The 23,450-nt window shown below is 52.5% G+C and overlaps 1 protein-coding gene across 1 annotated transcript; it reads right to left on the bottom strand.

The window, feature by feature from the left end:
- Window positions 1-74: 74 nt before the first annotated feature.
- Window positions 75-18,742, bottom strand: Hnf1a (HNF1 homeobox A). Its single transcript, XM_075982518.1, has 10 exons — window positions 17,939-18,742; window positions 10,783-10,982; window positions 8,218-8,404; window positions 7,572-7,813; window positions 6,219-6,370; window positions 5,917-6,118; window positions 5,191-5,382; window positions 2,791-2,909; window positions 2,565-2,709; window positions 75-1,103 (listed from the first exon to the last, which is right to left on the bottom strand). The coding sequence occupies exons 1-10, from the start codon at window positions 18,265-18,267 to the stop codon at window positions 976-978; spliced, it is 1,896 nt and encodes a 631-aa protein (XP_075838633.1). The 5' UTR covers window positions 18,268-18,742; the 3' UTR covers window positions 75-975.
- Window positions 18,743-23,450: the final 4,708 nt, after the last annotated feature.

The following is a 23,450-nucleotide window of genomic DNA, read 5'->3' as shown; positions in this document are numbered from 1 at the left end:
TCTAGGCTCTTCAGACCCAGACAAGAGCCCCTAAGAGCCAGATCCTCTGCAGTAGGCCCAGGGAGATGAGGCCATGTGTGCTCTGGGTTCTCACAGTCACACTCAAGACCTCAGGTTCCTCAGCATGGCTTTCAGCCCAGGCCATGTAGGTGATTTCTCGGCTGCTGTCAGCATTTTCTCCACCAGACACTGTCCAGACTTGCCTTCTGAGTTCTGCCTCCCTTACATCAGGAAGGAAGAGTTTTCAGGGCCCTAAAACCAGAGGAGCTGATGGCCCGGGACATGGCGAGTCACACATCCTAAGGAACAGGGATGACAACCCCTTTCTTTGAAGCGGCTTTTCTAGGGCAGGCATGAGGCTGGCATCAGAAGACATGTCCATCAGTCCATCAGAGGGAGTAAATGCGGTCCTGGAGCTGGGAGCGGGTGGCTCAGTTCCAGAGAGCCTCGAAGAGCCCTTTGTGCCTTCCCCTTAGCTCCCAGGCCTCACTTGGGAAATGGCTGTTTGGGGTGGGGCGAGTGTTCCACAGATAGGTGCTGGTGCAGGGTGGAATGGCCCTGGGGATGCACCAGAGACAGAAGGCGGCTGTGTGGATCTAGGGCCTCAGGGCTCATCACAGATCCTGTGGGGGCTGCAGACTCTGACTAGGGGTGCCAGCATCACAGGCTTCCCTTTTCTGTTCCAAGTAGCAGTTTTCTGTTCTAAGCAGCTTTCAAAACACTTCCCAGATCAGGCTGTCTTCCAGCCCTGTGTGGTCCCCTTTCTCAGCTGAGACAGCAGAGAGCCATCCCTCTCTGATGCTGGAGGAGTAACCATGGGATGAAAGCAAAGACTTCTGGGAAGGCCAGGAGCCTATGGTAGGAAACACATGGCAGGCTCAGATGTCCTCCAGGCAGCATGGCCGTTCCCTTCTCACCCCCTATGCAGGAAGTGCAGGCTCTGGGGACCCAGCTCCTGAGAGACAGTCACCATGGTTACTGAGAGGAGGAGGCCATCTGGGTGGAGATAAAAGTCTCGATGACACCATGGTTGGATGGCAGCAGGTGGCTATGACCGTTGGTTGAGTCGGAGCTCTGGTACAACACCAGGCTGCTGGAGGACACTGCAGAAGCAAATGAGGTCACTGGCTGTCGGCCAAGTCCCCTCTGACCTCCACCCCACCTGTCTGTCCCTAGGGATGGATGCTCCAGAGGGAGAAGGCAGAGTCTCACTTTCTGAATCACAACAGATTCCAAGAGCCTAGGTTATCCCTCTCCCCTCAGGGCCCACAGGAAGCCTCCCAGATGCTGGGCTGAGTCAAACACTAACATGGCTGGAAGTGTTTTTTGCATTACTGGGACTTGAACCCAAGGCCTCACGCTTGAATGCAGCTCCTCAGAAGGTGTTTTATAGATGTGGTTAACAGTGAATTGGCTCGCCGGGCGGTGGTGGCGCACGCCTTTAATCCCAGCACTCGGGAGGCAGAGGCAGGCGGATCTCTGTGAGTTCGAGACCAGCCTGGTCTACAAGAGCTAGTTCCAGGACAGGCTCCAAAAAACCACAGAGAAACCCTGTCTCGAAAAACCAAAAAAAAAAAAAAAAAAAAAAAAAAAAAAAAAAAAAAAACAAAAAAAAAACAGTGAATTGGCTCTCAGTAAAAGAAGTTACCCTTGACCATGGGGGCTGCACACATCTAATCAGAAGCCTTAAACTAGAGAGGAAACTGAATCTTCCTGGATTTCTCCTGCTTGCTGCTGTCCCCAGTGTGTCCCAGCCTGCTGCTGGTCTGCCAGACAGATGGCAGATGCACTTGGCCTGCAGCTGTGCTCCACGGCTCCCTCTACACAGTGTGGATGCTATCTTCGCCGTCAAGAGATCCCAAACTGAGAGTGACAGCGAGCCCTGGGGCTGACCTGAGCCCAGCCTATCTGCCGCCATCACTGTGGGAGACGGCTCCCATTCCTATAGCGAGATGGTGTCTCCAGAAACTGCCTTACAGCCAGCCGCAGACCCCAGGCCCTGTAAGCCTAGTAGTGGAGTGGGACAGGCTGAGGGATGCAGGTCTGTTATAATGTAAGAACATGAGCCCTCCCAGCTTCCAGATGAGGCCAGAGCCAGACTCCTGGGTAAAAACTGAGTTGCTTTGGGTTTGTTTTGTTTTGTTTGTTGTTTTGGTTTTTCAAAACAAAGTTTCTCTGTGAAGCCCTGGCTGTCCTGGAACTCACTCTGTAGGCCAGGCTGGCATGGGGCTCACAGAGATCCACCTGCCTCTGCCTTCCAAGTGCTGGGATTAAAGGTGTGACCACCACACCCAACAAAAACTGAATTTTTAATTCTGGCCACTCAAAGAATATTAAACACTGAGTCCTGGGGTGATGGCCTGGTGGGTAGGAGTGCTTCGGGGTGGACAAGAAGATAAAGAAGCTGATAACTTCATGTTAATCCTTGGGACCCACATGGTGGAAGAGGAGAACTGACTCCTGAAATTGACCTCTGACCTCCACACAGGAGGCAACCCCCCATCCACCCTCAGTCCATTGCACACACCACCTCGCATCCTACTGGGAGACAGCAGACCGCTCACCGGTGGGGCTGGTGCTGAGGCGGTGGGCTGGCTGCAGGTGCTGGATGCTCGATGGGTCCTGGCTGGGGATGTGGATGGTGGTGGCTGGAGATGATGGTTCATGAAGCCCAGGCTCACTGGAGGCCTCTGTGTCTGAGGTGAAGACCTAGGCAACCAGAGTAATGCCCTGAACCCATGGCAAGGAAGTGTGGAGCTTTGGGTGGGGCTTCAGGAGGCAGGGCCTTACCTGCTTGGTGGGCGTGAGGCTGGCAAGGGCACTGAGGTTGGTGTCTGTGATGAGCATGGTCTGCGGAAGCAGGCTTGTGTGCGTGTACTGGGCCACCTCAGGCTTGTGGCTGTAGAGGGCTGGGAGGAGAGGACACAGATGTGGCTCCCTGGACTCTTCCCTCAAGACAGTGCCCTATGGGAAGTGGGCATGGGGCAGTGCTTGGGGATCCAGTTGGAAGAGATGAACCTCCTGTCTTCCCATCGTAGGGATCTACTCTGCTAAACCGAATGGGGAGCAGCCAGGGGAAGGCCCAGCACCAACTCCAGCTCATTGTATGTTTGTCCCCCGTTACCCCAGGGGGCTTGTGCTAAGTACAGCTGATGTATTAGATGCGGATGCTGCTGTACTAAATGCAGGCGGCACTGTTGTACCAAGTGTGGGCACTCTCTAGTACTGTGCTCAGTATGCTATGTTGAGCGGGACCACAGCGAAGGTGCTGTCGCATGAAGCGCAGGTGCCCTGGTACCAAATGCAGGCCTTGAAGGAAAGGCCGGTGGCTCCGTCTAGGTGGGTGGGCAGAGGCTCTGTCTCCAGGGCTCCTCCAACATGAAACAGCTTCACATTTAGCCTCTCCAAGAGACTTGAACACTCGCCTAGCACAGAGTAATGCCGTACTCTCCCAGGAACTCCACCACAGCAGAGGTTCAGCCTCACACAAGTCCATAGCCCCTGTCTCCATGCTGAAGTCTAAAAGGTCTGAACCCGAAGCATTGCATAAGGTTGGCCCCATGGCCCATTTGATAGGCCACTTTAGGCAGACCTGATGTGAGGCTGTGTGAGTGAGTAAGGGAGAGTTGGAGAATATTTTAAAGTGTGTTACTTTTGTTTATGCTGTGGAAAGTTTGTTTAATGATGTAAAAATGTGTTGCTTTTGTTTATGCTGCATTTGTTTAACTCCAGAGCTGTGATTCCTTGCCTGTCTGAAAGACCTGATGGTCTAATAAAGACAGCTGAATGGCCAATAGCGAGGCAGGAAAAGGGATAGCAGGGGCTGGCAGGCAGAGAGGACAAACAGAAAGAGAAACAAGGAAGAAAAGGAGCAAGGAGAGAACCAGGTGAGGAGGACCTAGAGGCCAGCTACCCAGCCACCCAGCCATGGAGTAAGAGTGAAAGTAATCTGGGCGGTGGTGATGCACGCCTTTAATCCCAGCACTTGGGAGGCAGAGACAGGCAGAGCTCTGTAAATTTGAGGCCAGCCTGGTCTACAGAGTGAGTTCTAGGACAGGTTCCAAAGCTACAGAGGAACCCTGTCTCGAAAAACAAAAATCAGTCTAAGTAAAATATACAGAAGTAAGAAAAGGAAAAAGCCCAGAGGTAAAAGGTAGTCAAAATAATGTAAGAAAAGCTGGCAAGAAACAAGCCAAGCTGAGGTCGGGCATTTATAACTAAGAATAAGCCTCCGTGTGATTTATTTAGGAGCTGGGTAGCAAGCCTCCAAAAAGCCAAAGAGTGAAGAGTTAAAAAAAAAACCACAATGTGTGTGTGTTTCCATGTCTATCCACATACAAGTGTAGGCATGTGAGGCCAGGTAGATCCTCAGGTTCAACCTGCCCTCTTTTGAGGAAGTTCTCCCACTTGCTTGGAGCTCAGCAAGCAGGCCAGATTGGCTGTTCTGAGCCCAGGGATCACCAGTCTGTCTCTGCCTCAGCTCTGGACTTACAGGAAGCTCACACCGCCACGTCCCACGCCACGTGGAGTTACAGGAAGCACACACTGCCACGTCCCACGCCCCGTGGAGTTACAGGAAGCACACGCCGCCACGTCCCACACCCCGTGGAGTTACAGGAAGCACACACCACCACGTCCCACGCCACGTGGAGTTACAGGAAGCACACACCGCCACGTCCCACGCCCCGAGGAGTTACAGGAAGCACACACTGCCACATCCCATGCCCTGTGGCTTCTGAAGGATGCCTCTTCAGCATTTGACCGAGCTATTTCCCCCAGCCCTGCATGAATCCTTGGTCTACTTCATGTAATTCCCATCTGTTATTGCACGGCTAACAGTGCTGCCCACACTGGCCTGGAGTAGTATGTAATGTGATATAGCCACAAACCAGCTTTCTGAAAGTGGGAAAGTCGTAGGCTGAAGTATGCACAGCCCCAAGGGCCTCAGAGAATAGCTGGTAGCCTGCACCCCAGCACCCAGACAAGCAAGGCTGGGAACGTGATCAGTGGACACCAGCATTGCACACGTTGAGAAGTTCACACTGGCCCCTGTGCACACACACACAAACAGGTTGGTGGTCTGTAGACGCCTGCATCGCACACAAGCAGACCACAGCACCTGCCCTGCCCTGTGCCCACCCATAGCCTCCCCTACCCCACCTCCCCTAGGCCAACATGGGGGATGCTCACCGTGGGGGCTCTGCAGCTGGGCCATGGTGGCCATGAAGGGGCTCTGGGTCACGTGGCTCTGTACAGGGGGCATGAGCGGCTGCTGGTAGGAGGGGTGCAGTGGCTGGGAGAACTGGACCGGCTGCAGGGTGGTCAGACTGCTGCCCATGCTGTTGATGACGGGCACACTCTGTGCCTGAGTGGAGGCCAGACCTGGTGCAAGACAGGCAGGAGTCAGCCAAACCTCACATCCGCCACTCTGTCTGCCCTAGACCCGGACCCTCTGAGGAACACCATCCAGGCCTTTAGCTGAGATATTGTCCCACTGGCTTCCCTGGAGCCCTGGAGGTTCCACTGCAGTGGCAAAGCCCCTGGCTTTGCTCTCTGCTCCCCTCTCCTAGCAGCTCCCTGTCTTAGACACCGGGCAATAGTTCCTGCATAGAAAGGGTTTGAGACTTAAAAAAAAAAACAAAAAACCAAAAACCTAGAAAACATCACACAATGCACCCTTACTGCTTTCACAGTCTTCTCAGACGGTAGGGTTTCAGTGTAATTTCTACACTGTGCCTATTGGTTCTGTTTGGTTCACTGTCTGGGATCATGGGTGCCTAGATACAGACACGCAGAAAGTAGGAATTGGATGGATGGATGGATGGATGGATGGATGGATGGATGGATGGATGGATGCTCTTTCCAGATCCCAAGCTGCAGGAGGCACAGGGGCCCCACTCACCCCCACCTGCTTACCAATGACCAAGGTGGAGGCGCCTGTGTTAGTGAATGTGGAACCCAGGGAAGCGGGCTCCCCAGTCCCAATGGTCATGACCCCAGGCAACGAAGCCATGATGAGGTTCTGCGGCTGCTGGTTGAGTCCTGGAGATGTCTGTTCTAAGCTGTGCAGCGCTGTCAGGGTGCTGACTGGAGGCAGGGGACCCCCAGTGGCTGAGACCTGGGAGGGTAAGTCAAGGTGAGTTAGAGTATTCCCACACTGTCTCCCAGCCATAGAAGATGGGGCTAGGAGGGGTCTCCACAATGGGGGTCTCACTCACCAGCTTGGCCTCAGTGCTCAGCAGGCTGCTGCTGGGCTCCAGGCCTGTGGGGGACACTTGGTGTAAGGCTGTAGACACTGTCACTAAGGGACCGCCGCTGCTTGAGGGCACCTCAGCTGCCTCGCTGGTTGCAGGCTGTCCATACCGTACACCTGGAGTGGGGACAGTGTCTGGCCTCAGCGCCCCCTTTCCTGTCCTCTCCTGCCCCACAGACCTCACCACACCAGAGCTGTTTTCTGGCACCCCGGCTTTCCTCCTGTGCTAGCTGCTCCCAGATCTTTTAATTCATGGTCCTGTGTCCCCCACTGCCTGGTGTGTCCGGCTCTGTGTAGAAGACTCTCAAAGAACAAAGGGACTGAGCCAAATTGGTGCTCATAGAACTTAATGGAAATGAACTGAGTAGAGCAGAGTGGACTGCAACTGGCCAAATTAAATTAAATCTCCTTAAGTGGGACCAGAAATGAGTTGAGCTGGATTGAGCTTTTGCTGAGCTGATCAAAATCCAATTGAAATGGACTAAATCGAATTGAGCTTTACAGTCAGCCCCTTAGCCACAGGTGCAGCAGCCTCAGATTCAATCAAATGTTAGATAAAAAATATCTGAAAAAAAATCCACATTCGTACCGAACAGGTGCAGGATTTTCCCCTGTCAGTAGACCTCAGCCAATGCAGTTAACTGTCTGCAACATAATTACCCTGTGTCGGTACCATAAGTCACCCAGAAGTGATTTAGTATAGGGTAGGGTGTGCGTGGTGAGAGGGAGATACTGTAGGACCTGTCTTCAGGAGGTCCTGGCTCCGCTTCCCAGGCTCCAAGGGATACACTCTGCATAACGAACTGGATCCCGTGGAATTAGTTTGGTCAAACTGAATCGTTTGCATGGGAATTGGTGGATTAAACTGTGATCTGAACACAGTTGAGTTGAGCTGAAATGGTTTCTTGGTTCATAGATCCACAGTGGTTGTGTTGTGCTGAAGTATCCTGAGGCGAGTTAGGCTGGAGTGGGGTGAGCAGCGTGGTTAGTGTATGGGGTGGGGTGAACCAGTGTGTGGGTCTGGCTGCGTGAGGTGGGTGGAGTACACAGTGTGAACTGGAATGAGGAGGGAGGGTAGAGTGGGTAAGAAGGAAGTGGGAGGAAACGGAAAGGGGAGACTGGAGTGGATGGGGGGTGCGGGGATGGGGGTGGAGCGCAGGCCGAGAAGAGGGAATGGAGCGCACGAGGCACAGTGGAGGGGTGGAGCGCAGAGTGTTTGGAGTGATTGCCACGGGGGGAGGGGGCTCTGGTTCTTCTGCCCATCCTTTTCCTCTTCACTTTCACTTCTTTTCCCAGTTTCCTCCCCCACAGCACTCACCATGGACCTTACTGGGGGAGAGGGCGGATGTGGGCAGGCTGGGGGAGCTGTGCGCTGGCAGCGCAGGGCCCGGACCTGGCCCTGGCGGGGGCCCGTTGTATGTGTCCATGGCCAACTTGTGCCGAAAGGCTTCTTCCTTGCGCCGGTTGGCAAACCAGTTGTAGACACGCACCTCTGTAACAAGGTTGGAGCCTAGCCCCTGTGCCTGTGACGGCGACACCCCCCTCTGGATGCACTCCGCCCTGCAAAGATGGCACCCATGAGCCTCCAGGCCAGACTCAGAGGAGGGAGGAGACATTGAGCAGTGGAGTCTACCCACTCAAATTTGACAGACCCAAAGTACAATAGCAGTCCTGCTGTGTGACCTTGGACAAGGGACTTAGCCTCTCTGACCTTAGTCAAGAAGTGAACAAAATAGATATATAGGGCTGAAGAGGAGATGATAGTGACAAGTGACCCCACCCCAAAAGTGTTGCTCGGGATGCTGAGAATTCACTTCAAAACAATGGGAAGAAACTGACTCCTCTCAATGGACAGCAAGAGTTCTCAAGGACCAGCGAGTCCCCCCCCTCCCCCGCCTCCCAGAACCCAGAGACACCTTCCCTTCCCCGGCTTGGCCTCAGCCCTGGCCATAACATCACCCTACCTATTGCACTCCTCCACCAAGGTCTCCCGCTCTTCCTTGCTGGGGTTCTTCTGCCTCTCATAGGCCTGGAACAGGATCTGCTGGGAGGCTGGGCCCCACTTGAACCGGTTCCTCCGCCCCTTTTTGGTTGGCAGCTCATCACCTGTGGGCTCTTCAATCAGTCCCCCCTGCCCTGCGTGGGTGAACTCTGTGGGGACAGAGAAAGGTGAGGAGGGTGTTGACCATGACCTGACCCGCCCGCCCCCTCTGTCTTTGCCAAGGTGCTGAGACACACATCTAATCTGAACTGCAGCTGTGAGCCGGTCGGGAGAGGGCTTGCCTAGCATGCATGAAGTCTGAGTCCAACTCAAAGTCAAGCCCCATCCACTGATAAAAGAGGACTTGGTGCCATAAGTGCCAGCGCTCAAGATGTAGAAGCAGGCAGATCTCTGAGTTCAAGGGCAGCCTGCTCTGTATACCACATTCCAGCCCAGCCAGGGCTACATAGAGAGATCCTGTCTTAAAACAAGCAAACAAACAAACCAACAAGCAATCAATTAACTTGGCGCAGAGTGCAACATTCTGCACAGCGTGGCCCTTCACACCACTCGCACTGCCTCTGAGGTAACCATCTTGTGGCCCGTTCACACCACTCGCACTGCCTCTGAGGTAACCATCTTGTGGCTTGTTCACACCACTCGCACTGCCTCTGAGGTAACCATCTTGTGGCTTGTTCACACCACTCGCACTGCCTCTGAGGTAACCATCTTGTGGCCTGTTCACACCACTTGCACTGCCTCTGAGGTAACCATCTTGTGGCCTGTTCACACCACTTGCACTGCCTCTGAGGTAACCATCTTGTGGCCTGTTCACACCACTCACACTGCCTCTGAGGTAACCATCTTGCTTCTGTCCACACTCAACTGAGTGGCCACAGGAGCCTGGACTAAGACTATACTTGGCCCCTAAACCTGGAACACTTTGTCTATTTTTAATATTTTTGTTTGTGTCTGCATGTCATATGTGTGGGGTGCCCACAGAGGCCTGAAAGGGTGTTGCAGGTGACTGAAACCCCTCATGTGGGTGCTGGGAATTGAACTAGCGTCCTCATGAAGAATAGCGTTTCTTTTTTTTTTTTGAGACATGGTCACGCTATGCAACTCTGTCTGTCCTAGAGCTTGGTATATAGGCCAAGCTGGTCTCTGATTCACAGAGATCTATCTGACTTTGCCTCATGAGTTCTGGGATTCTTTATCATGCACCAGCACAACTGGCCCTAAATATGTACTTCTTAAAAATGAACTCCAATAACTATATGATAAGATCAATGTCATGAGTTACCAAAAAAATTCAAGTTAAAACCACAATCCAATATCACCACGTGTACATCGTGGTGAAAATGAAGAAGACCCACATTAACAAGTGTTGACAAAGATTTGGAAGCCCCTGGAATGCTGAGACCCTGCTGGTTGGAACACAAAATGATTGGGCAGGGATCTACTAAGACCTACTAACTCCGTAGCCAATAGAATTGTGTGTACACCTTTAGCAAAAAGCACAAGCAAAAATATTCAGAGCAGTCCGATTCACAGAATCAAAAGATCAAAATAAACCAAATGTTCACTAGAAAGGAATAATGTCAGCAAAAAGTGGTGGTGCGCACTTTAATCCCAGCACTGGGGAGGCAGAGGCAGGTGGATCTCTGTGAGTTCAAAGTCAGCCTGATCTACATAGTGGGTTCCAGGTCAGCCAACGCTCCATAGTGAGTCCCTGTCTCCAAAAAATAAAATAACAAGAATACCAAAAAACACTACCACCACCACAAAAGATGTGTAGATTTTTGTATATTTTTAAAGGATTTTTGTTGTTGTTGTTATTATTGAAGTAAGTCATTCATTCAACTGAAAACTGGAAGACTGTTTCCTCTCTGAGATTACTGAGCAGATAGGATGATGGCGCAGGGTTCCCAGGACCAGTCTGTGGCCCTGTGAGGAGAGCCCCTGAAGGCATGCCAACAGAGGAGAAAACCAACCAACCAAGTCAACATGGTGCGCACAGCTCTGAGCTCAGCATGTGGGAAGTGGAGATAGGAGGAACCATGCAAGAGTCATCCTCCACTGCGCAACAAGTTTGAGGCTACAGTGGGCTACACATGAGCCCCAAGAGAGAGGGAGAGAGAGAGAGAGAGAGAGAGAGAGAGAGAGAGAGAGAGAGAGAGAGCAGGCTGGCCTCGAACTCACAGAGATCTGCCTGCCTCTGCCTCCCGAGTGCTGGAATTAAAGGTGTGCGCCACCACCGCCCAAAATCCATGTCTTACTATATCATGGTGATCTCTCTTATTTCCCTTAGAGCAGTGTTCTCCTGGAAGGAGAGATACAGCTTGTTTATCTGCAGATCCTGGGTACCAGCCCTGCTCCCTTCCCTCAGTGCCTCGTGCAGAGTGGGCAGTAAATTTGGGGACATCCTTCTGGCTCCCTCTCTGTCTCACTTGTCTGTGTGATGGGGGTGGCGACACTCCCACCCCACTATGAGCTGTGGAGAGCTGCGGGCCCTGCCGGGGGGACACAGACTGGGGTCATTACTTACGCTGAGCCACCTCTCGCTGCTTGCGGACGTACCAGGTGTACAGAGCAGCTCGCTTCTGCGTCTTCATGGGGGTGCCCTTGTTGAGGTGCTGTGACAGGTGGGACTGGTTGAGACCGGTGGTGTCCACCACCTCCCGCTGTGGGATGTTGTGCTGTTGCAAATAGGACTTGACCATCTTTGCCACGCGCCATGGGTCCTCCCTGGAAGGGAGTAAGGACAGGGTCTGCTCTGCTCAGTGGCCCTTCCTGACACCTCAGGTGAGGCTGGGGTCCTGAGGACTATGGCTCTGCTCTGTGGGTAGGACCTGGACTTGGGTCCCATGGTGGGACCCATGGATGCATAAACAGATTCCCAGTGGAAACTGCCCGTCAAATAGGGAAGACCTTCAACCTGTGACTCCTTCAAAGTTCCTCCCCTCTTCTGAACCTGCTCATGAGTGTGTGTGTATGTGCATGTATGTGCACACATGTCACAGTAAGTGTGTGGAAGGCAGTTTTCTCCTCCCATCTTTCCATGGGTCCTGCAGCTCGAACTCAAGCCACCAGGTTTCTGCAGCAAGCACTCTTACCTGCTGAGCCACCTCATAGGCCTTGCTCAGTGAGTTTCGTTTTTTATATAGATTTATTTATTATATACATAGTGCTCTGCTTGCACACGAGGGAAGAGCACCAGATTGCATTACACGTGGTTGCTGGGAATTGTCCCTGGAAGAGCAGCCAGGACTCTTAACCTCTGAGACATCTCTCCAGCCCCTCAGTGAGTTTCAAACAGCTGTTAAGGTTAGGAGGAACTGTATGGTTCCCAGAACCCAAAATGGCCTGGCATGCAGTATGCCATGGATGACATACAAGTGAATGAGTTGATGGATGATGGGTGGATGGATGGATGATGGGTGGATGGATGATGAATAAGGTTGCTTGGGTAGATGGATGGCGACCTGTTTGGTTGTTTGACTTTTGTTTTTAGACAGCTTAACACGAGCTAGAGTTAGCCTGTGGCCAGGCAGTGGTGGTGCAAACCTTTAATCCCAGCATTTTGGAGGCAGAGATGGGTGGATCTCTGAGTTTGAGGCCAGCCAGGGCTTCACAAGAAAACCCTGTCTGGGGTGGGAAGGATTGGCCTGTAGGCAAGATTGTACAGCATTTTCTTAATTAGTGATTGAGTAGGGACCAGATTTTTGTGGGCGGGCCGCCCCTGGACAGGTGGTCCTAGGGTGTAGAAGAGTGCAGGCTGAGGCCAGGCAGAGGTGGTGGTGCACGCCTTTAATCCCAGCACTCAGGAGGCAGAGGCAGGCGGATCGCTGAATTCAAGGCCAGCCTGGTCTGTATATTGAGTTACAGCCCATTGGGGCTGCACAGTGCAATTCTGTCTCTGAAAGTAAAAGGAGTAGGCTAGGACTTGCACAGGGCCTAAGCCTCCTCTGTCCACTTTAATCAGCTCAGGTTGCAGCAGGGGCGCCACCTAATGGCCGCTTTACACAGTGTTTAGATAATAGTGACAGGTTGAGAGCAGAAGCCATTACACTCTTTTCAGTCCCCAGCTGGTTGAATCTGCAGGTTTGGAACTCAGTGACACAGAGGACTGGCTGCATCTCACATTCCCATCTGAAACCCTCCCCCAGCACTCTGAAGCCAGCCCCACAGCCCCTCTCCTTCCTAAAGTCAGCTCTGCTTCACAGCCTGGAGAATGCGGTTCTCACAGGCAGGGCCATGGCCAGACAACCTGTGGGTCATGACCCCTTTCACAGGGGTCTCCTAAGACCCCTGGAAAAGAGATCAACATGACTATTCATGAGAGCAGCAAAACCACAGCTAGGGAGTAGCAACAAGCATAATTTTACGGTTGGGGTCAGCACATGAGGAACTGCATTAAAGGGTCGTAACATGAAAGAAAGTTGAGAACCACCGGCTTAGACCCTCTTCTCCCTCCTGTTAGCAGCAGTTACTAGAGCAGCAGGGGCGCAAAGAAAGTGGATGGAGCACAGCAAAGAAATGAGGATGAATTCCGGGGTCCCTGGGAGCGGCCTGCATCTCACAGCGAGCCCAGGAAGTATGTTCCATCTGGACTCTGGCTCCACCTCTGACAAAACTCAGGTTCAGAAAAGATAAACCTTGTGCCAGGTTGATCTTGCTGGGACTCAAGAATACTTCTCATCGCCAGGGACCCCACCTGCACACTCCTTCCTGCCTCCTTTCTCACCCTGTGTTCAGGGTCCTTGGAGCCTCACCCCTCCTCCCTTCCCGGGTGCCAGTCAGGGCTGGGAGAAGCGGGGACAAAGTCCAGCTTGTGCTTCTGCAAACATATTTATCTGGTGGCCTCCCTCCTCGGGCAAGGGCAGCCCTCACCCTGCTCTCCTCCCTCCCTCTGGCCCTCACTACTTTTTCTCCTCCCTTCTCTGCAGGGAGACTGGTCACCTGGCTCTCAGCACAGGTGGGGCTTTTCTTATAGTCAGCCAAGGTCTGTCTGTCTGTCTCTCTCTCTCTCTCTCCTTCCCTTCTTCCCTCCTTCACACATGTGAGCAAGCATATACACACTCATTCTGACTCTGCTGGAAGAAGTAAATGGGTCCCCAGTGGGCAGAGCCTGGCCCACATCAAGGGTTCAGTATGTGGAATGATATTGTTATAATCAATATCACTGTGGTCCTGTGTGCCCCTGCCCCCTCAGCAGAACCCGGAAGAGTGGACCTCTCCCCTCATCTTATCTCCCTATTCTGGAGTCAAACAGGTGTCCCCACTGTTGGGCATTTGGCTCTGGTATCCAGACCATGGAGCTAAGAGGCTAGCCTGAGGGGCCACTCCTCTGGAGAGGAAGCCAAATGCTTAATGGGGGAAGGGTTCAGGCTTAGATCTGAGGAAGATTCCCAGCTTGGCTACTCTCTCAATGGCCTTGCAATGTGGCTTAACATCCACATCCCCCCATTTCTTCATATATAAAGTAGAACTAAGCAGGGCGGTGGTGGCGCATGCCTTTAATTCCAGCACTTGGGAGGCAGAGGCAGGTGGATCTCTGTGAGTTTGAGACCAGCCTGGTCTACAAGAGCTAGTTCCAGGACAGGCTCCAAAGCTACAGAGAAACCCTGTCTCGAAAAACCAAAAAAAAAAAAAGTAGAACTAAAGATATTTCCTGTTTCTCAGGCCAGGGATATAGCTCAGTTGGTAAGCACGAAGCCCCAGACTCAGTCGGAGCATCACGAAAAGCTGAGTGCAGGTTGTAGGGGCACACACCTTTAATTAGTGTCTGGAGGTGAAGGAAAAGGCAGGCTCTCTGAGTTTGAAGCCAGCCTGATCTACAAAGTGAATTCTAGAACAGCCCAACTACACAAAGAAGCCCTGCATAAAATAATACTAATAATAACAATCACGAAACAAAGCAGGCATAGTGGCACATGCCTATAATCTCAGCACTTGGGAGGTAGAGGCAGGAGGAGCAGGAGTTCAAGATCACCCTCGATATATCAAGTTTGAGGCAAATCTGGCACTTGAGACCCCGTATCAAGTGCTTGTGTGAGAGTGTTTTAGAAATTGTCCAGAGGGAAACCCGAGTTTAATACATCTTTAAACCTTTTGTGAGGGTTTTGGTTTTTGTTGTTGTTGTTTTGAGGCAGGGTTTCTCTGTGTATCCCTGGCTATCCTGGAACTCACTCTGTACACCAGGCTGGCCTCGAACTCAGAGATCCACCTGCCTGTGCCTCTTGACTGCTAGATTGAAGGCATGCAATGCTGCCGCCATCACCCGGCATCTTCTTGGAAGTTTTAAAGTCCTGAATGGGAATGGATTTCTGGTCAAGCTGAACAGCAGGAATGATTGTGGGGTGGGGTGAACATGCAGAGACAGGCTGAGGGGATGAACATGCAGAGACAGGCTGAGGGGATGAACATGCAGAGACAGGCTGGGGGGGAATGAACATGCAGAGACAGGCTGGGGGGGAATGAACATGCAGAGACAGGCTGAGGGGATGAACATGCAGAGACAGGCTGGGAGGGAATGAACATGCAGAGACAGGCTGGGGGGGAATGAACATGCAGAGACAGGCTGAGGGGATGAACATGCAGAGACAGGCTGGGGGGATGAACATGCAGAGACAGGCTGGGGGGATGAACATGCAGAGACAGGCTGGGGGGGAATGAACATGCAGAGACAGGCTGGGGGCGTGGGTAAGCATGCAAAGACAGACTTGGGACTTAAGAGTGCTGTGCAGACATGGGCTAAGCCATCTCAGGCCCAAGTCTGGTCTTACTACTTGAGTAAGTCATTTTGCCTCATTGAGCCTTCCTTTGCTCATCTATGAAATGGGACTACTGTTACGGTTCCATACTGCTTAGCTGTGTGTCATGCTATTGACCCGGTGACTGAGTGTTGTCCTTACCATTCTTCAGAAGAAACTGGGACTTGGGGAACAGAACCCACCATGCTGGCTGGAAAGGGACAGAGCTGGGATGGGAAGCAAGGCAGGGTTTGCTTCCAATGGAGCCTCCTGCATGCTGCCCCACTGCTGTGCTCCCAGATGGAAGAACCTGCTGCTGTTTGACAGGGAGGGAGGGTCAGGAAACAGCCCGGCTAAAACTCTGGATCCCAATTGCTCCTCTAGGAGGACTAGGAGGTGTCCTCAGAGAAGGCTAATCTCTTGCTCCCTCATGCCTGGAGTGTCAGGGCTGGATGGGGGGACCCGGGTGAATGATGACCTTGCAAGCTTTTCCCTGGAGACAAGAAATGGACAGAGAGACAAATGAAATAACTAAATGGTTAACTGGAGAAAGTAGTGGACACTGTGAAGGAGAGAGAAAGTGGGGTACAGCCCACATGCAGATAGGAGCTAAGAGCCAAAGAAGAAGCGGGCAGGAGGGGGTGGTCCTGAACAGGAAGACCAGGACAGGCCAAGGTCATGAGGTAGAAATCAGCTTGTGCATCCAGGGCCAAAGTCAGCATCACAGGCACCAAAGAAGGGGGAAAGAGGGGAGGGAAGCTAATGGGAGGGGAGGGAGGCTAGGAGGGGGAGGAGAAGAACTAGAACCAAGGCAGAGAATTTGCCTTTATTCCCTGTCTACCTGGTGGCACCGAGGCAGGGGAAGGAAAGGGACTTGCCCAAGGCCACACAGTAGAGATCTGAAGGCAGAAACCTGAGAGGAGAATTGGGGTGTCTGCAGTGGCCTCATGCATAAGCTTATGGGGGTCAGACCCCAGACCCACTCGTCCTCTTTCAAATGTAGGTCTTTGAACCAACGGCTCCCATAGGGAGCTGGTTCTCACCACCCCCTCTTCCAGCCTCAACCTCCTCACTACCCTGGCCTTTATCAGGCAGGGGTCATCCAGCCCTTTCCCCAGAGTTCCCACTCCCCTGTCCTGAAACTAGAGGTCCCACTTTTGTCCCTGGGACATTTTCAGGTCCCCTTTGTTACCTGAACAATAAGTAACCCAGGTAGTTAGTTATAAACTCCGCAGGAACAAGGAGCTGGTTGATAATTTATAGCAACATCTCGAATTTAAATGGAAAGCAAATAGCACGCTGTTAGCATTAAAGAAAACCAACCTGGGAGAGGAACTCCAGCCTCCTCCCAGCTCAGCCTCTGTCCCCTGCCCCTTCTCCCAGCTGCTCTGAGACCCTCTCCCTTCCTGGCTCCTCTGCTCTCCCAGCTCCTCCAGCCCTCTCCCTCCTCATCCTCCCTGCTGTCCCTCTCCCTGTCTGCTTCCAGGACTCTGCTGGCCCCCAGGGAGCACTTTGACCTCTGCTCAGCAACTTTGGACCAAGCCCCGCTCCAGCCTCTACTTCCCCCACCATGGGGGCTGCTGATCGAGGGGTCCCACCTACCCAGGTAAGAAGACCCTTGGCACCCCTATTCCCTGAGCCTCACACCTGAGCCCCTAGTCCCACCTGGGGCCCCTGAACAGGTCAGGCCCAGCCCCACCCTATCCAGGTTCCTTGTGCCCTGGGTCTGGCAATACTTGGCTCTTTGCCCTTCCCCTGCAGAGAGGCAGCCCTTTGCCCTCTTCTTCCTGCCAAGCCAGGGGGCCTGACTGCTCCCCTGCCCCTTGCCTAAGGCCCAGGGAGGTTCCCCAACACTTCCAGAAATGCTGGGCTCCACCAGCCCTCCCCCACCCCAAGTCAGGATCAGGACCTTGGACAGAAAAGAGGCTGCTTCTTGAATATTCTCCAGAGATTGGCCACAAACTCATCAGCTAGCCCGTAGGCCCTTTCCTTCATAGTTCCTGCCCCAGTCCAAGTCTGAGCCTCAGTTTCACTATCTGTGAAGCTTTAGTAACAGCTTCCTTCTCGGGGCTCATGTCCATATTACGAGAATTCAGGCACCATGAAACCCCAACAGAAAGTAGCAAGCGGGGAGATATTCACATGAATGTGGAGGCTTTGGGAATGGGGGGGTGTTGTTCCCCACAGCCCCTAGGTCACCCTCCCCCCTCCCCCTACTGGGCATCTCCCAGCCACCATCCCGACAAGTTAATGATCACAGGCCTTATCAGAGCCTTTCGCTATTTATAAATTTATAAAACAAAAGAAATAATAAAGGTGTATGGGTAATTAGTAACCAGGTCTGCTTTGCTGAGGAGAGGGGAGGCATCAAGACTGGGACCCACCCCGCACTCCAGGAGATGGGGAGCCAGACAGCAGATGAGGGGGTATGGTTTAGGGAGGCCTCCAAACCTGCTATCTAGCCTGGTGGGTGGGGGCGCGTGGCTATGCAGGGAAGTGGCCGTTCCTAGGCACCATCTGCCTCAGGTAAGAAAACCCCCAGCTCACCCTGTCAGATGTTTAAGGCCCTGGTGCGTCAGGAAATCCCCTGAAATTCCTGACCTCAGAGGCTTTTTGCTAAACCTGGGGTATGACCACCTAGCAAAGAAGGTAGAATTTGTAGGAGCGCAAATGACCGCAGCGGCTAAAGAATTCTACCATTCTGGTTCCTTTGTCCTCTGTTTCAAAGTGACCTCGGGCCTGTGACTCCTTTCTGAGGACCGGGCTGCAGACGGTCGCTCAAAGATATGGGGTATATGGGACCAAGCAGAGGAGCAGGTCCAGCAAGAACCCCTTGAGCTCTCTCCCCTGAGACCACCAGCCTGATGGCCACAGCTCCCGAGGACTCTAGCCGGGAAGTGGGCCGCTATGGACTCCTTTCTGGGTGCTGGGGACAGGGTGGGGTCTTACTGCAGAAGTGTCTCCACCACGGCTTTCTGGTGGGCTGCCTCCTCCGGGCTGAGGTTCTCCAACTCTTTCAGAATGGGTGGCGCGAAGTCTTCCCCGTCGTCATCCGTGTCATCCTCCGAGCCACGCGTCTCCCCCAGGCCATTGGGCAGCTCGGCCATGTCCCCTCGACTCCCACCGCAGGACTCCCCCTTGTCCAGGGGACCATCTCCAACCATCAGGTAGGGCCCTGGCTGCTCCCCCAAGGCTTGAATCAGAGCCTCCTTGCTCAGGCCGGACTCCAGCAGGGCAGCCAGGAGCTCCGTCTGCAGCTGGCTGAGCTTAGAAACCATGGCTCCGCTGCCACCAGGCCACGCGGCCCAAGGCCACTGAGCTAGCCGCCTCCCCCACCCGCAGCCGGTGTCTACTTGCCGGCAGGCTGGCAGTCACAAACCAGGCTTGCTATACCCACTGCCCCCCCAAATCCCACTAGTCAAGCCCCGTGGGCACCCCCAACCCCCAACCCTGGCCCCAGCGGCCAGTGAATCAGGGCCCCTGCCTGCTCTGTTTACATTGGAGCTGGGGAAATTCTCCAAGGTTCATATTTATCCGTGTGCTTAGCGAAGGGACTGAACTTTGGACTTCAGCCTTGCAAAGTGCAGGCCTCATGGCAGTGAGAGCGACGGGACCAGCAGCCATAGCCTGCAACTGGGAGTGAGCAGAAGGGCGGATGGGGGAGGTGGAGCGGGGGCCAGGGGCCCTGGGATAGAAGTATCAGCAACCAGGAGGCCTCTGAGAGCAGCGCTGGGTCCCACTGCCAAGGTTTCGGTTGTTTTCAGCCCTGGGGCAGGAGAACTTTAAAAGCAGGTTTCTTTGGCCGCTGAAGCACCAAGACGCTCTGGGCCCCTGGACCAGTTCTCAAGGGCAGAGTTAGGTCACATACCCGTGAGTGGGGTCACTGTACCACCCAACACCAGACTCGCAGTAGGAAAGACTTAAGACTTGTGTCTTAACACTTCACACTTCTGTGTTGATGTCTGGGCATTCCCATCATTATGATTCCCACCAGGAGGGTAGTGTGTGTGTGTGTGTGTGTGTGTGTGTGTGTGTGTTACTTTTTGAGACAATCTTACTGTGTAGTATAGGTTGACCTTGAACTTCTAATTTCCTGCCTCTACCACAGCCAATTTTAAGAAATGCCGGGGATCAAACCCAAGGTCTTATGTATGCTGGGCAAGGACTCTATCAATGGAGCCACACCCCTAGCCCCAAAATGCATCTTTTAATTTTTCTCAAGTATGATTTTCTTCATCACTACTTAATGAAAGCACTCAATATTTTTATCTTTTTGAACGTGTGTGTGTGTGTGTGTGAGTGTTGTGGGGGGTGAGAGTGTGTGGGTGTGTAAGTGTGTGTGTGGTGTGTAGGGGGTGAGTGGGGGTGAGTGTGTGTGTGAGTGGGGGGTGAGTGTGTGGGTATGTAAGTGTGTGTGATGTGTGAGTGGGGGGTGAGTGTGTGCGTGTGTGGGGTGAATGTGTGTGTGAGTGGGGGGTGAGTGTGTGCGTGTGTGGGGTGAATGTGTGTGTGAGTGGGGGGGTGAGTGTGAGTGTGGGTGAGTGTGTGTGTGTTTGACAGCTCCGGGTGCCGAGGCCAGAGGACAGCAGCAGGAGTCAGTTCCCTTCTTCCTCCGTGTGGGAACCCCGGGTGGTCAGACTTGGCCACAAGCACATTTACCTGCTGAGCCATCCTGTTGCCTCTTGAGCTGTTGTTAGTGCACCCCAGCACTGCGTCACACTATCCAATCAACTTCGAGCATTCTCGTCATCCTAAGAGAAACCACATCTACTGTGCAGCCACTCCCTGTGCAGGTCTCCAGCCCACCCCCACCCCCTCCCTGGCCTGCCTAACTTTAGCATTCTTTTTGCAAAGCTCACTCCTCCAGAGCATGGGTTCATCCCCATTTCTTCCTTCTCTGGTGAATAAAGGGCTGTTACTGGGAGGAGACGTGGCTTCCCCACGCGTCCGTGAGTGGCTAATTATGGTCCTCTACCTTGTGGTTATGATGAGCAATGCTGTTGCTCACAGCAACCACATTCAAGCTTTTATGTGAATGTGTGTTTTCCATCCTTTGGGGTTTTTCATTAATGTAAAAACTGTATCACATGGACAAAGAGTTCTGGACCAGCCAGGGCTACATACTATAAAGTAATTCAAAAACATCTGTGAGCCGGGCAGTGGTGGCGCACACCCTTAATCCCAGCACTCGGGAGGCAGAGGCAGGCAGGTCTCTGGGAGTTCGAGGCCAGCCTGGTCTACAAGAGCTAGTTCCGGGACGGGCACCAAAGATACAGAGAAACCCTGTCTCGAAAAACCAAAAAAAAAAAAATCTGTGAATAAAATACCAAGCTTTCATCCTTCCCTCACTTCATCCTGGCCAGGCCCCATCTTCCTCCCATGAGGGAGCTTGACCCCCATGTTCCCATACATCCCTTTGCTGGTGAAGAGCGCTACCCCCAAACTGGGCTGTTTCCAGAAACCTCCAAGGTTCTTTGGAGGCAGGATCAAGTTTTGCAATGGAGGAGGAGAAGGAAGAGGAGAATGAGGAGAAGGAGGAGGAGGAGGAAGGGGAGGAGTCCATAGCCAGAAAGCCTCCAGGCCAGCAGCAGCCCAGCACCCTTGCCAGTCAACCACGGCCCCTTCTCACAAGGCCCTGCCCATGTCTGGTGCTGCCCACAAGAGTCATCCTCAACAATCATGCCACCATTCATGCGTGGCGCCAGTCACGCGTGGCACCAGCCACACATGGCTACCAAGAACTTGAATGGTGGCTGCGATCTGTGAAATGTTGAAAGGGCTGGAGAAGCCATGGTAAAGCTTGTCCCTGCATGCATGGGCCCCTGAGTTCCATCCCCCACACACACATTTAAAAAATAATTAAGTTAACATTTAAAGTAATTTAAATTGTGTTTCATTGAAGTGAAATTCATTATTATCATACTATATTGCATATAGTTACAATTAATTTTAAATTATTTTATCATTTACTTATTGTGCTGGCTACTTTTATGTCAGCTTAACCCAAGTTAGAGTCGTTTAAGTGAAGGGAACCCAATTGAGAAAAATGTCCCCACTAGGTTGGCCTGTGGGCAAGCCTGCCATGAATTTTCGTGATTGATGATTGATGTGAGAGGGTGCGGTTCACTAGGGGTGGAGTACCCATGAGCAGATAGTCTCAGATGGTGTAAGAAAGCAGGCTGAGCAAGCCAGGAGGAGCAGGCCAGTAAGCAGCACCCTCCATGGCTCTGTATCAGCTGCTGCCTCCAGGTTCCTGCCGACTTGGCTCAGTGGTGTGGCGTGATCTGGCAGTTGTAAGCGGAAATAACCTCTCTCCTGCCCAGGGTGCTTTTGGTCATGGTGTTTATCACAGCAATCGAAACCTTAGCCAGGACAACACTTACTTACCTTCTGTTTTGTTTTTAAGTACGGGTAGATGGTGTTTTCCGTGCCACATTTGGGATCAGAGGACAATTTGCAGCTCCATTCTCGCCTTCTGGGGACCAAACTCGGGTTCCAGGGGTTGAACTGAGGTTGTCAGGCTCGCACATTCAGTGGTGAGCACCTTCACCACTGAGCCGCCTAGCTGGCTCTATTTTGGTTTGGGTTGGCTTTGAGGCAGGGTCTCACTGTGAACCCTGGCTATCCTGGAACTTGCTATGTAGATCAGGCTGGCCCTAAACTCACTGAGATCTGCCTGCTTCTGCCTCTGGAGTGCTGGGATTAAAGATATGAATCATCATGCCCAGTACTTTGGGTATTGATAGTTTATTATTGTTGTTGTTGTTGTTGTTATTTTGAGACAAGGTCTCTATATAGCCAGGGTTTTTTTGTTTGTTTGTTTTTCGAGACAGGGTTTCTCTGTGGTTTTGGAGCCTGTCCTGGAACTAGCTCTTGTAGACCAGGCTGGTCTTGAACTCACAGAGATCCGCCTGCCTCTGCCTCCCGAGTGCTGGGATTAAAGGCGTGCGCCACCACCGCCCAGCTTTTTTTTGTTTTTGTTTTTTTGTTTTTTTTTTTTTTTTTTGGTTTTTCGAGACAGGGTTTCTCTGTGGTTTTGGAGCCTGTCCTGGAACTAGCTCTGTAGACCAGGCTGGTCTCGAACTCACAGAGATCCGCCTGCCTCTGCCTCCCGAGTGCTGGGATTAAAGGCGTGCGCCACCACCGCCCGGCCAGCTTTTTTTTTTTTTAAGACAAGGTTTTACTAAGTAGCTGAGGTTGGTCTCAAACTCATAAACCTTCTGCCTCAGACTTGCAGGTGATAAGATTATAGGCCTGTGCCATCATGTCTGACAAATAATTTTTCATTTAAAAACGTTGTAATGAGATGGTGGACAGAAACAGGGGGATCATGAGTTTAGGGTTAATTTTGGCCACATAGTGAACTCGAGGCTAGGCTGGGCTAGGGGAGATCTTGTCTCAAAAAAAAAAAAAAAGCTAGGTGTGCTCCTGTAACCCCAGCACTTGGGAGGTAGAGGCAGGTGATCTCTGTGAGTTCAAGGCCAGCCTGGCCTACAGAGAGGGTTTCAGGACAGATGGGGCTACTACATAGTGAGACTATACCAGAGAGAGAGAGAGAGAGAGAGAGAGAGAGAGAGAGAGAGAGAGAGAGGAAAAAAGAAAAGAAACACAAATAAATAAATGAAAATAACAGATGTCCCTCATCTCTTTTCTCTCTGTTTATCTGTTTATTTTTGGTTTTCTCATTGCTTAGCCATCTATGGAGCCCAAAGACTAGGATTACAGGTACAGACTACGTCACACCCAGTTCCTGCCTTGTTTGTTTGTTTGTTTTTTGAGACAGGGTTTCTCTGTGTAGCTTTGGAGCCTGTCCTAGAATTCCCTCTTAGACCAGGCTGACCTCAAACTTACAGAGATCCGCCTGCCTTTGCCTCCCGAGTGCTAGAATTAAAGGCGTGCGCCACCACTGCCCAGCCAGTTCCCGGCTTTTTATTGCTGCTACTGAGGTCTTAACAGTTCTGTCCTCAGGTCTAGGGCAGAGCTCAGGCCCCGCATGTGGCTCACAGTGTCTCCATTGCTACCCTGCACTCCTATTGTGCTGGGTGATTTTGCCAACGTGACAGGAACCACGACCTCTGATGTACCAAGAGGGATTACCTAGACAGGGCTGAGGTGGGAAGACCCCTCCTAAATGGGAGTGGCCCCATCCCATCCTCTGGGGATGGCAAAGGAAAAGGTGAGCTGAGCACCAGCATTGGTGTCTCTGCCTCCTCACTGTGGGTGCCACGTGACCTCACACTCCTGCCATCGTGCCTCCTTCATTGTGACGGGTAACAAGGCCCCAACTATGAGCCAAAATAGACCCTCCCCTCGTCGGCCCTGTCTTTCCCAGGCATCACCACTCAGGGCAGAGGAAAGGTAACTGGCGTGGCTGTGCTGGCTGTCACTGTTAATTTTCTAGAACGTGAGCCCCTGAGGGCTCTTCTCCGCTTTGCTCGGAGACTCCCAGAGCCTAGCAGAC

Source organism: Microtus pennsylvanicus, chromosome 1 (genome assembly GCF_037038515.1).
Source record: "Microtus pennsylvanicus isolate mMicPen1 chromosome 1, mMicPen1.hap1, whole genome shotgun sequence".
In the NCBI taxonomy this organism is placed as follows: Eukaryota; Metazoa; Chordata; class Mammalia; order Rodentia; family Cricetidae; genus Microtus; species Microtus pennsylvanicus.
This window is presented reverse-complemented; position numbering and strand designations above follow the sequence as displayed.

Bases quoted from the DNA above. Each gene is read 5' to 3' on its own strand.
- Hnf1a (XM_075982518.1), bottom strand. From the start codon at position 18,267: ATGGTTTCTAAGCTCAGCCAGCTGCAGACGGAGCTCCTGGCTGCCCTG. The intron at 7,814-8,217 runs GTAGGGTGATGT...CCATCTTTGCAG, and splicing joins TTGGTGGAGGAGTGCAATAG to GGCGGAGTGCATCCAGAGGG. The intron at 5,383-5,916 runs GTAAGCAGGTGG...GTCTTGCACCAG, and splicing joins CGCCTCCACCTTGGTCATTG to GTCTGGCCTCCACTCAGGCA.